We start from the raw sequence: 12,379 nt of genomic DNA, 5'->3' as shown, positions 1-12,379 counted from the left end.
CTCTTGCAATATTCTTTATAATCTTTGAGTGGCTGTCTAAGAATTAATCATGTCACAAACACTTCCTCAACCAAAAGGCCATCTCTACCTTTAAATGATCATCACAGTATGAACACTTTATAACTGCTAATGGAGTTCATACTCCAGATGGGGAAGCAGGAGGCAGGAGAAATGGGATAGATCTGTCTACCTACACACTGAGACATCCTAAGCCCAGGTTTGAACTCATGGCTTCACAGGTCCAAATCCAACCCTGCCCAGTGATGCAGCTTTACCCCTTACAGTAATAAAAGTTAATAATATTTACAGGTAAAAAAATATTATCATTGAATGAAATAGCTGTTGGATACTGAATGATTGTTTGCAAATATTGTGTTTTCCAGCTCTGCATTTTACAGACTGTGCTTCTCAGCAATTATTTCAGTTGTCAGAGGAAATTCAGTTCAAATAAAATAAAATTTAAAATAAAACCTCTGTTTTGCTTGTCTGTTTATCTCTGAGGATGCATGGGACTTGTGGAAGCTGAAAGACATTAGGATGAGTTCACTGCTGTCATAAAGCAGCTGCAAGGTAGCGTATTTTATGAAGTGCTTTTTCTCCACTTGAACACTTGCTTCTTAGAAGCCAAGTCTGAATGGTGTTGGAGTTGCATTTAAACATTTCGGAACAAGCTTTGATGTTCACACCTCACTGAGGTGAATGGGATGTTGGAGAGCCGAGTTCCTGCTGCTGTTGTTTGGGTAGAGATAGGCTGGACTTTAACAGCAAACCAGCAGCACATCCATTCCCACTATAATTTTTTTTTTTTTTTTCAAAAGAAAAACCTATGAGCTTTTACAAATAACTTAAGTGCTACAGGAAGTGGCTCAAAGATTAAAACACCCTGGTGAACCTTCCTCCTGATTATTATAAACATTTTCTGTTGTTGACCAAACAGAATCTCTTTAATTGGTGTCCCAGTAAACAGAAATCCTCCTTAGCTGGGGAGATTGAGAACAGACAAGAGCCACGTGTGCTAGCTGCTTGAAGCCACAGCATACTTGCTGGCTTTACTGGGCACACGCTGGGTGGCGGCTCTGCTAGAATCAGAGGTTCAGTGCAGAGCATATGAGCAAAGAGTATGAGAAACATTTTGGTACACACCCTTGTTGGACTGGAAATTTTGTGATAAAGGTTCTTCTCATAAAACCTCTGGGAGGCCCTATTTGTTTTTAATACAATGGGACAGACACTCTGCTGCTATAAATCAGTGCAACTTCACTGACTTCCATTTAGACCAGCTGAGTGCGCAGTGTTATACACAAGCGTTTCACCCAAGGAACTGGGATCTTGTTCATTGCTTTGGCCTCTGGGCCCTCGTTCCTTTGTAAGAAAATCAAATCATTACCACATTGTTTAGAGGATCTCTTTTTCAGCCTGTGACCATGAGGCTGGCAGTCCTGCTCCTTGGTCCAAGGCAGACCAACAAAAGCAGTATAGGACAAACAATCAAAAAGTCAGTTCTAGGTTTTGCATCTCAACACAAATATCCACAATTTTATCTAAAAATCACATTTTACTGAACTGAATGGATTCCTCCATCTGCAGAAGCCAGCAAGTTCAAAGGAGCCCTTTCTGACATGCATTTCTCTGTTGCATACAGATTCCCTGCCCCACACGTACAAAACAAGCTGGCCTTGTCAAATTATGCTGCAAGTCCTGAAGTTTATATTCATTCCTGTTGATTTCAACCAATGCTTTGCCAGAAGGACTACAGGATTAGGCTTATCATTTTCATCTTCAGTAAAGTATAATATACTTAACGAAATAGCGCTGACTCTCTCCAGCAAGATGCCCTAAGGCTTACATAGCTGGGACTATGTCCCCTGTCAGTGGGACATTTCTATTTCCAAGGGGGCTGGTTACTGTAATTCTACTACAAATAACAAATGTGCTGACTTTTGCTAAGCAAACCCTTAGATACAGACATAGGATGTGCCTGCAATTTTAAGAGATCATCTCCGGCTTTTCCAAAGTTCAGGTGGAAAAAGACTTGCCAGTTTGACAGTTTGGATACCTGGAAATTTACTTTACGGTTTGTTTTTGCCTATAATTTATGTGACTGGTAAATAGACTGAGGGTTTATTTGCAGCATGTTAGCTGGGGCAAGTATGCTATAGGTTACTCTAATCCAATTGCTTTTCTGTTTCTAGTTCAGGCTGGAGAGATGTGAAAGAACAGCAGCAATGCCATGAGACATCGAGCACAGATTCACTAAGCAAACAGAAATTAACGTTACAAGACAGCGGCCAACCTCTCTCATCAGCAACATCCTTCTGCAGTGAGATCTCCATGAGACGTGAGGGGGAAGCATCTGGACCCTCCTCACCATCTCAGCTGCATTCAGCCCTCGCTGGCTTTACCTCGCAGAGCCGCTTTTTTAAAGCTGGCTGTCAGTGTGCTACCCTCGCCCCGACCTCTCCTGGGAGCTGGATGCTGCTTGGCATCGCACCACTGGTCTCTCGACGTGCCTGGGCACACGCATCGGCAGTACCACCGTGGTTCTCACGGACCGGCTGCCATGGTGCCAGGGGCTGTTCTTGCCGTGGGCCGTCTATCTGGATGCTCCGGTGTGCGAGAGCACGGCTGGCCCTGTGCCGTGGAAAACGAGTGTGCCAAGCCAGCCTCTGCCAACGAGAGCCCCAACTGCCGGCTCCTCTGCACAGCCTCTCAGTGCCCCGGCTGCTGCCAAAAACACAGGGCAGCTGTTGTGTCATAACCTCATCGCAGCTCTCTTCACAAGAAATGTAAACTAGTCGGACCCTCAGGAAGAAAGAAAACATTCTCAGCTGACCCTTAAGGGAGGGGGATTGCCTCAGAAGAGCCAGTTTGGACACATCTCAAAGAGTTTGGGAAGCAAAACACCAGGCAAACAGCATTAGGCTCCAGCAGTTTTGCATGACTCAAGTTAATGCCCAGAGCTGGGGGAGACCTGCTTACCGCCATACCATCCCTTCATATAATACCTTCAACTTCAAAAAGCACCATCTCAAGGAACAGGATAGACCTTTGACCACAGTGACAGCTGGTGAAAGAGCACTGAGGTCCCCACTAGCCCACAACAGAGATATTTGAGAAGTTCCTGAGAAATCCATGTATTTTCTGGAAACTAGACTTCAGAGTACTGCTGGTAAATGATGGTTTTCAGCTTCTTTGCACTGAGAACAGAATCGCTTTGTGAAAAATTTCAAGTAAAATTGAATGGAATTTCTTTTCTGGCACTCCATTTGGCATGTCTGAGCCGCTGCAGCATGATCTAGAATATGGCTGTTTGTTTACTACAGTTTGAAACTGTGTCATAAAATACACATTGTCTGAGTAGCCTAGAAATGCACCAAGATCTCAGAGACAGAATTGCTCTGAGCCTTTTTATTAAATGAAACATCCATTTTCTCCCAGGCAGAAATCACAATGGTATCCATCATAAAATTGATCAATAAAGCACTGGGTTGCGACTCCTGCTGTCTAGTTTAATTTTGTTATTGGAATAACGGTTTCTCAGTGCATGGAATTTCCTGGGGATTAATAACAGACATCAGCATCACAACACACCCACCCCTTCACACTTCTTATTTATTTCCAGAAAGCACCCACTACCCAAACCATAGGAACCAGGATTAATGTACTTCTAGCAGTATAGATGCTTATACCCAGCTGCCTGGCGTATGACCATCTGAATCACCTGCAGGTGATGCTGAGAAGCAAAACCTGCCATCTATTTTGGGGGAACAATTTTGGTAGGCTTCTGGGAAAGCCTTTTGAGATAATACTTTGGCGCCTGCCACATCTGACTCATTATAGCACCAGGAAAAACAGAGATGGGCTGCTTGCTTGGGAACCTATGCACCGAGGTCTATTTGTGAAAAACATTTTCACTGCAGAAATTTCTAAGTGACTTGGGATTGCATTGCTGACCTGAGGAAAATTTGGGTATATGCGGTGCTTTGTTTTACCTTATATTTCATTTCTTTCTGTTGGTATTGTCCAAGTAAAAAACAGAAATAAGCATAGGGTTTGTTGGTAACCAGCCTTAAAAACACAACACACTTGGGCAAACAGATCCACAAATGGGATTGTCTAGGAGAAGGATTAGTTTCAACTCCCTAGTCCCATGACTGCTGTACCTGCTATTTCTTTTGACATTAGCATTGCTTTGAGAAGTCATTTCTACACCTAGACAAGAATTTCCCGACAAAACTATTTTCCTATTGAAAAACAGTGTATCGACAAAGCTAAAACGTTTATGAGAAAAGGGTTGTTCTGAAAAATGTCCCTTCTCTAGAAATACCAGGGACAAAAGTTTCAAAATCACAGAATCCCATTTAGGGTTTTTTTCTGTATAAAAACTTTTGACATCCTCAGTTAGATAATTGCAAAAAATGGTGTAAAAACCCAAAATACATTCAAGATCAAAATCAAAGCTTCCATTAAATTAGCTAAGTGAATTGCTTAGCTGTTAGACTTAATTTTTAAATCCGTGAATGCTCAGCATGCAACAGCTTGTTTTCTGGAAGGGTGGAAACAGGAGCTTGCAGATGGGCAAGAATTTGTTCAGTACAGGACAATTAGTGTGGACACATGAGTCAAGACATTGCCTTGCACAAAAACAAGGCAGTGGGAATTTCCACTGGTGGCCTCTCTGGGCATGCGTTTGTCACTGTAATTCTGATCCTTCCGGCAATCCATAGCAGTCTTGTCCCTGGTTATGCTCAATTTGAGATTAACCTTTTAATGGCTCGTACCTTTGGGTGCGCTGAAGTCTGAATGCTGGAATCCTGTGTCTCAACCACACAGACACCGCAGTGACCTTGCAAAAATACTGCTCACCCTCCCGTGATCTTCCTAGCAGATGAGAAACCGGATCTTGGAACTGCTCCTCACCACCACCCCCTCTTGTTGTTCAGCTTGTGAATTTTATTAGCTGTCAACGTGTCAAACTTCCACTTAGCTGGACAGCTGCGTGACCAGCCAGACTCTGAGGCCTGCCAATAAAGTTTAACAGAGCTATCAGCTTTTCACATGGAAGAGATTATGGTACGCGAATACTCAGGTATCAGAGAGAACAAATGAGACTTAGGTAAGTTCACCTTTCACATGGTAAAGCACAGAGGTGAGGAGAAAGAAGCAAAGAGATAGACAGGCCCACTTGTTTTTGTTCAGTGCTCATACGGTGATTAGCAAAATGGAATTCTAGTGCAGGGATGTTGCGTATATACAGTAGAGTAAGAAAGCCTGATAGCTACACCTGAGCTGTGATTCAGAGACTAGGGCATGATCCAGCTGCACAGCAGACAAGATCCAGACAAGAGATCCAGAAGGTGGATGAAGCAATGACCAGACATTGAGGAGCAGCGAAGGCTGCTCTCGAGTTTCTTCTGTGACTATGGGTCACAAAATACTTTTCATACGTCTGCCTCCCATTTTACAAGTTAACATGATAAGCTTTTGGGGACAAGATAGATGGGTAGATGTTGGCATGGCCCTCAACACCCAGAAACCCTGATCTCAGCTGGCCCTGCTGTTTTAACAGCCATCTCTAATCCAAAGCACGTCTCTTGGCCTTAAAAACTCTGTTGAGACAGGAGTAAGACTATTAGGTGGTAGATGATTCCCTGCTGTATGGGTACATGTGTGGATGTGTGTGTGTGTGTGGCTTTTTTTTTTTTCTTTTTTTTTTCCACAAGAACTTGATTGACTAATGTTTGTAGCTCCCGAGAGCCAGTAAAAGATCTGCTCTGATATCCAGAAAATTTTACAAGGGGCGGCAGGCTTAAAAGTGGTGGGAAGAAGCTGACTCTGCCAGGATGTCGGAATGAGAAAGCCATCAGGAATGTGCCTTGGAGAACAGCTGCTACTAGAGCCCTGGCAGGAACCTCCATGCAAGCTGCCTGGGAGCAAGTAGGGGGATTTGGAGATCACAGCTTGAGACGAGGGAAAGGTTCTCTTTATTTATTTATTTAGCTTTCCCTTTCTGTTTTTGCCTCCCTCCTTTCTCCCAAGCCTTGTCACAGTGAGGTCAGAGTGCCTTAGAAAAGAGAGAACCTGCCTCTGGTTTTTGCACTCCCTGGCACTTCCGGGCTTTTCCCTTCCTCCCCAGCATGCCCACATCACGGCTCATGCAACACGGGTTTCTCTCACCCCATAAAAAGGTGTTCCTAAATTCTGTTCTCCCCTGAAACTCCTTTTTTTCCATCTGTTTGCCACAGAAACATCTCATTCTATTTCCTCCTTAACATCTTATGTCCATCTACAACAAGCAAGACCAATTAGAAACAGAATATGGAAAACACAAAATGAGGGAATCTACACTTTCCAACTTTTGGTAGCTTAGTTGCCTAAATTAGCCACTTTCCCAGGCTCCATCTATCTATGAACCTTCATGGCTAGCAAATTAACACTATTACTATTGAACACTCTGGCACGGTCTCCTGGCTAAGATCAAAACTAGAATGAGTTTGAAATTTGCTAGATTTCCTTTGTGCAGTCACTACAGCCAAACCTTGAGGGACGATGGACTCAGGAAAATCCAGTACCTCTCAAGAGAAAGCTGGAGGGAGGTGAGAGGGCATCTGCTGCAGTGCTGCAACTGGCTTAGCACTTCTTTGGGAAACAAGGCTCATGGGAAAAGTCCTTAACCAGTGAATGTCCCAGGTGTGGGGAGAAATGTCCATTCCCAGACAGCTGGGGGAAAACAGCAAAAACTTCTGGGGGTTTTGGCTTCTGAGCAAGCACATCAAGCTCATTATCCTGAGAACTGCAGAACAAAAAAAAAGCCTGTTTTGTTTCAGAGGAGCTGGTTAATTGACTGTTTCCCTGTCACAAGCCTGAAGTACTCTTTCCCTCCTCTCCCAGTGCCCGCAATTCAACTCTTGGCTGCATGCACAGAGACCCCTGTGCTTAGCCTGAAACCTAATCGTGCTGGCCGCACGGAGGACGGACTGCTGGGGTCTCCATTTCACTTCTTTAACCCAGCACAATCCCCAATCCCTCCCCCTTTCCTTCCCGTTCCCCAAGGGACTCTATTATACCTCCCGATCTGTTCACACTCCTTATCCCTCTGCGTGTTTGCACACACTGCTGACCCAGCCTTTATCTGGAAGACATAAGGGTCTCTGTGTGGAGTTCCCACAAGGGCTATTAATCGTGTAGATGTCAGAGTCCCCCGCTCCAAACCCTCCCTTCCTGCTCCTCCCCTCTTCTTCCCTCCCCCCACCCTTTTTGTGCTCTCTGGAGATTGGGGGGAAAAAAAGTTTTATGAAAATTCACACAAAGAACTTGCAAACTTCGCAAAATATGATCTGCTCCCCTGGGCAAGGTGGGTAAATGGTGTGAGTTCTCCTAAAACACCAAATACAAACATACACACACACTGCTTCCTCCTAGGCAAATGGAGGAATTTTCTCCAAGAGAAAACAGAGAGCTAAATGCTTTGCCAAGTTAGGGAAAGTTTGGCTCCTGGTCCCAACCTGGATGGAAACCCTCCAGCTGGTACCTCTGCAACCGGCCAAATCCAAATGGCATATCTGCAAATCCATGGGAACGTGGGAATCTGCAGAACTGGATTTAAGTCTTAGATCCTTGCAGATGTGGCTCCAGAGAAGAACTGCATCCTTTCAACATCCTCATCCCCTGCACTAGTACCTCCTTCCCCAAGGTAAACAAGAAGCCGAGCCACCATGCTGACTTGCCACACGCTGGCTCTAGTCCTTACCTGAACTCTGGCCTCCGTGAGCTTGGTTCTCTGAGCTAGCTCCTCTCGTGTGTAGATGTCTGGGTAGTGGGTTCTCTCAAAGGCCTTCTCCAGCTCCTCCAGCTGCTCAGCGGTGAAAGTGGTTCGACTGCGGCGTTGCTTGCGCTTCAAAGGCAGATCTGGTTCAGATTCGACATCAGAGCCTTCGTCCAGCCTGTTACCTGGGGTGGAAAAGAAATGGGAGATGAGGCTTGCATGATTAAAAAGCCATAGGGAGAATGGCTATTGGAAGAGTTAAGCAGCTCAGCAAAGTAATCTCAGTTCTACTCTGATGGTGTCCATCAAAACAAATACTCCATCCACGTACAATACATCTATCAGTTTTATGCTATTCCTGCAGTTTCCAACTATTATTTTTTCCCACATTGTAAAAAGACAATCTGTGAAAATCAGAACTCTTTGTAGGAAAGGGATGGTTCGAAGTCTGCTGTTCAAATTGTTGCAGTGAAAGAACTTCCAGTTGTTGACTTATTTCAAGAAATTACCATTTTTTATTAGAAATGACTGTGTTTCAGAGTTGTACATTTTACACTGAAAAGATATGGAAGCTGAAATGAGCAGATAAAAATTCAATACACGATGCTTTGACTTGTGCAGCCTAATTTCCTCTTGTGTTTTGTCAAGTATCAATGTCTGATATTTCAATTTTTTTAAACCACCTTAGGAAGAAAAAAAAAATACTAGGAATTTTTTCAGCTGGGAAAAACCTTTCCAACTCCGCTTCACCTCTGCTCACAGGATACAGGTCTCCTCTTCCCCAATTTCAGCAGAAGTTTTGCACAAGGCCAGACTCCTGAAGCATTAAGATGCCATGAAAGTCCTTTATCAGTGTCTAATTGGTCACTTACTTCTTCCACCTTCACTTGCCCTGGACCTCTGCCCTTCCTTTCTCCCTGCCTTGAACCCGGCACCACATCTATTGCCTCCTGAGGCACTTACCAAACCTGAGTAAGCATAGCCAGAATAAGTAACCCCAGTTTTGCTCTTTTTTTTTTTTTTTGGTCTGGAGAATAAAGCAGAAGGCACTACATTGATATTCACCAAGTCTACAGTCAGACCCAGTGGATTTTAGAGAGGACGCACCAAGAACAGCATTAGCTGTGACTTCAGTGTTCGCCAGAGGCCTCTCATGGAGCAAAGCTTGGGTTTCAAAGATGTGCCATATGCAGGTTATCGGTTCCACGCCGTGAAGATGTTGATGTATGGAGGATCTCAGCCAGGCCAAAACTTTATTTCTGCCTTTGGGACAGTGAAAAATGTGCCACCGGCTCATGGCAACAGAGAAGGAACAATATGACATATGAAACCTTTCAGCTAGGTGAGAGATCTGGCCTCTGTCACCTTTTCCTTCTCTGTCATGAAAATAGGAGACTCATTAAACGTGCACACATTTTTTGTACTACCAAGCTTCACTGCTATCTTTCAGAATAACTGCACAGACAGACCGAGAGGCAGAATCTGCTTAAACACCATGCTCACGGAGAAATGTTTTTTCCTTTGAGTAAGCTTTTGCTAATTTAGGATTAAAGCAGGATTTACATATGCTCATTTTGACGATAAAGTTCCCTAAAGTTACTAACAGTGTTTTTCAGTCCTCTCTTTTTGTTCAGCTCCTATACTATCATCATCCAAAAATCTGCCTTTTTCTTTTCAGAGCTGGGAACAGCAGCTGTGACTTCCCCAACAGCTGCTCAAGAGTGGCGGTGGTTTGAGGAGTATGAGGCAAATATCCCATCGGAGCTCACTTGTTTATACTGAGATCACCACAAAATGCCATTGCATTCAGCTTGCTGCAATACAAAAATGCTTTTATGTCTTGGGGCTTCACAGGGAGGATGCAGTGTCAGAACTCAGCTAACTGCAGTTGCGCTGGAGTCAGAGAAACTCTGCTGCAGAGGAGCAGATGGCTTGTTTTAGAGACAAACACATCACCTTAAGAGGTTTTCCCTTCTTCTAGCTCTGGCTTACCAATGCATAGGGTCTTTACAAATGTTCATCTTTTTAAATCAAGAACCCTTCATTTCTCACTGAATTCAGTGAGAAATTCACTGTTGACTTCAGAGGAGGAGCATCTATCCCACATTTTAAAGGCAGTTTCACTGTACACAGCAGAAATTTGTAACTAAACTAGCTTTTTGGTTATGTCCATTTCCAGGGAAGGACTAGAGTCACAAGTGGTGTAAAAGGAACATCTGTACTTGAAACTAACAGCCCTCCACATCTGGGTGCCAGATGATTCAGGGCAGGTAGAAGCACATCTGGACTTTGGGGTACCATGCTGTGCAAAGGCACATCTGGAAACCTATAGCATATAGTAAATTTAAGTTAATCACTTAAGTCACCAACTATTATTGGTTTAATTAGTTAGTATCTTTTCTGGAAATACTTGATATGAAAAAAAAATAAGGATGGAGGTGTGTTTTGGTTCAGGATGTGAGAGGGCCAGTGTGAGGAAGGGGAAAGAAAATATGCTAAGTTAAATGCCATTTAACTCTACAGTTGAACATATTTCTTTATAGTAAATAAGCATTTCTGTATAGTTAGTAATCATGCTTAGTAGCAACTTTCAGCCTGTGAGCTCTTTAGCACAGGAATTGTCATTTGCAGCACGTTTCACGCCTGGTGCAACAAAGCCTCAACCTGCTTGGCAAGTACTATGGTGACAGCAATGTCAAAAGGACTTTTTTAAGATCTTACTCTTCTCTTCGCCACTTGATAGCAATGCTGTAACATCTACCCACAGCTCGTCCACTTGCTTGGTCCAACTGCTTACACAGTATACAACAAACCTGGGACCCTGTATCTCCCCAAGTGAGGAAAAAAAGTCTAGAAAAGGATCTGTAACATGTTTCATCTCCCACGCTTCACTTTGCTCGCTTTTTTTTTCTGCAAAAGCCTGGAAGGGAAAACAGCCAAACTTTCTTCAATGGCTTTATGCTCCTAATTAAGAATCCCTGATTTGGCCACAAAGTTTTGGGATAGGACAACTGATTTTCATGAGTAACAATCTGTCCTACTCACAGCAGCACCAGCAACTGTGCTGGCCATCATGCTGGCTACAGGGGTAAAAGGATGTAAAGCCAAACTTTGCAATATAAACTGACGTAACACTTTCTATCTGCAAATCTCCAAACAGCTCCCGACTGGCATTATCTCCATTTTACAACCGTGGCAAGGATGGCGGAAGTCACCCACCTACAGTCACCCTGTGAGTCAGAAGCAAAGCTGGGAAAAGAAGCCACAGCTCCTCGTGCCAAGTCCGAGGCTCCAACAATCCGACTACAAAGATGAAACCAAGTGAGCAAGAAAAATCCCAGGGTAAGTCTGGAACCAGCTGGTCTTAGTACGATGCAGCTGCTGCTGTCAGGCACAGATTCATTAAATAATATAGAAAGTCTTTCAGCTGAAACAGATTGCAGTACGAGCCTATTATCTAATGCATCCCCTATTATCAGGGGACAGTCTCCCTTTACCTGCCTAAGATGCAACTCAAGGATCTAACAGGTCTTTTCCGTTCCTAAACAGCTGAAACCTGCTGGTCAAATGGTTTCATTATAAACACAAAGTTTCTGTGCAATGAGAAGGTTTACAAAACTGCAAGAGTAACTCAAGGAGAATCCCTCCCTGGGCAAGTCCAGGGGGATTCACTCAAAACTTGAATGCTTCATTTTTTGTGACACATCCCTGTGAAAAAATGGATGCGTAGCACTACCAGCAGCATGAGCAGGGGGTGAATCCCAGTTTGCAGCCTCCAGCACAATGGGGCTATTGCTGTAGAAATAATCATTAGCATGCGCTGGTAGCATTTTCCACTTACTCAGCACGGACAGCAATGAACACCCTGTAAATACGAAGGTGGAGAAATATCTAACAGCAGCTTCTTGTGTGGCTTACCAATCACTAGTTGTGATGAAGGATGGGAAACAGCTAGCTGTCCGATATGCAGCTCCCCTAGGATATCACACTGGCTAAAGATTGACAGAAAAGAACAGAATGGTGAGGTGATGGAGGGAAAAATCTCACGGGAAGACAAAGCAGAGAAAAGGAAAAACTAAGAGAAAAGTGCGCATATTACAGGACACACACACTGATCCCACTATATTTATTTTTTTTACATCAATTCCGTCTTTATTATTTAGCGTAACTGGTCTGTAGCTCGGAAAGAAAACACCCAAACTGCTCAAATCTCTTTGCTTTGCATTATGGGAATGAAAGCAAGTTTGCCAGTGTGAAAATTCTGGCAATTTTCTGGCTATTCAAATGTACAGGCACCTTCTTGGAGCAAAGATACAACATGGCTTGTGCAAGGGCGGAGAGAAGACCATGTGAAGGGACTTGCTGAAGGTTTGCGTGGATCAATGCGAAGTCCCACATCTTTGGGGAGGATGACCCGGGGAAAACTGAATAAATCAAAATGATTCTTTCTCCCCATGGAAATGAGCGCGGCCAGCGCGCGTGCGCAGGTGTGTGTACAGGATGGCATAGGAAAGGTGACAAATACAAGCCTGGGCTTGTCCTGGGACCCATTCTAGCATGAGGAAATGTGTAAATGATGGCCCACAAACTCACATTCCTGAATAATGCTGCCGA

At 43.9% G+C, this 12,379-nt stretch overlaps 1 protein-coding gene across 3 annotated transcripts in view; it reads right to left on the bottom strand.

Annotated features, from left to right (window-relative positions):
- The window catches only part of PAX7 (paired box 7), a gene marked incomplete at both ends in the record, with an annotated part of 101,881 nt that overhangs the window by 43,365 nt on the left and 46,137 nt on the right, over positions 1-12,379 (bottom strand). For all 3 annotated transcript variants that reach the window (XM_082493686.1, XM_082493684.1, XM_082493685.1), the window contains one exon: positions 7,751-7,950. In XM_082493686.1, coding sequence (XP_082349812.1) covers positions 7,751-7,950 — 200 coding nt within the window. The remainder of the gene's footprint in view (positions 1-7,750; positions 7,951-12,379) is intronic.

This window comes from Vanellus vanellus, assembly GCF_965231255.1.
Source record: "Vanellus vanellus genome assembly, chromosome: 20".
NCBI classification, from domain to species: domain Eukaryota; kingdom Metazoa; phylum Chordata; class Aves; order Charadriiformes; family Charadriidae; genus Vanellus; species Vanellus vanellus.
Note: the sequence above shows the minus strand (reverse complement) of the source record. Positions and strands in the feature narration are given on the sequence as shown.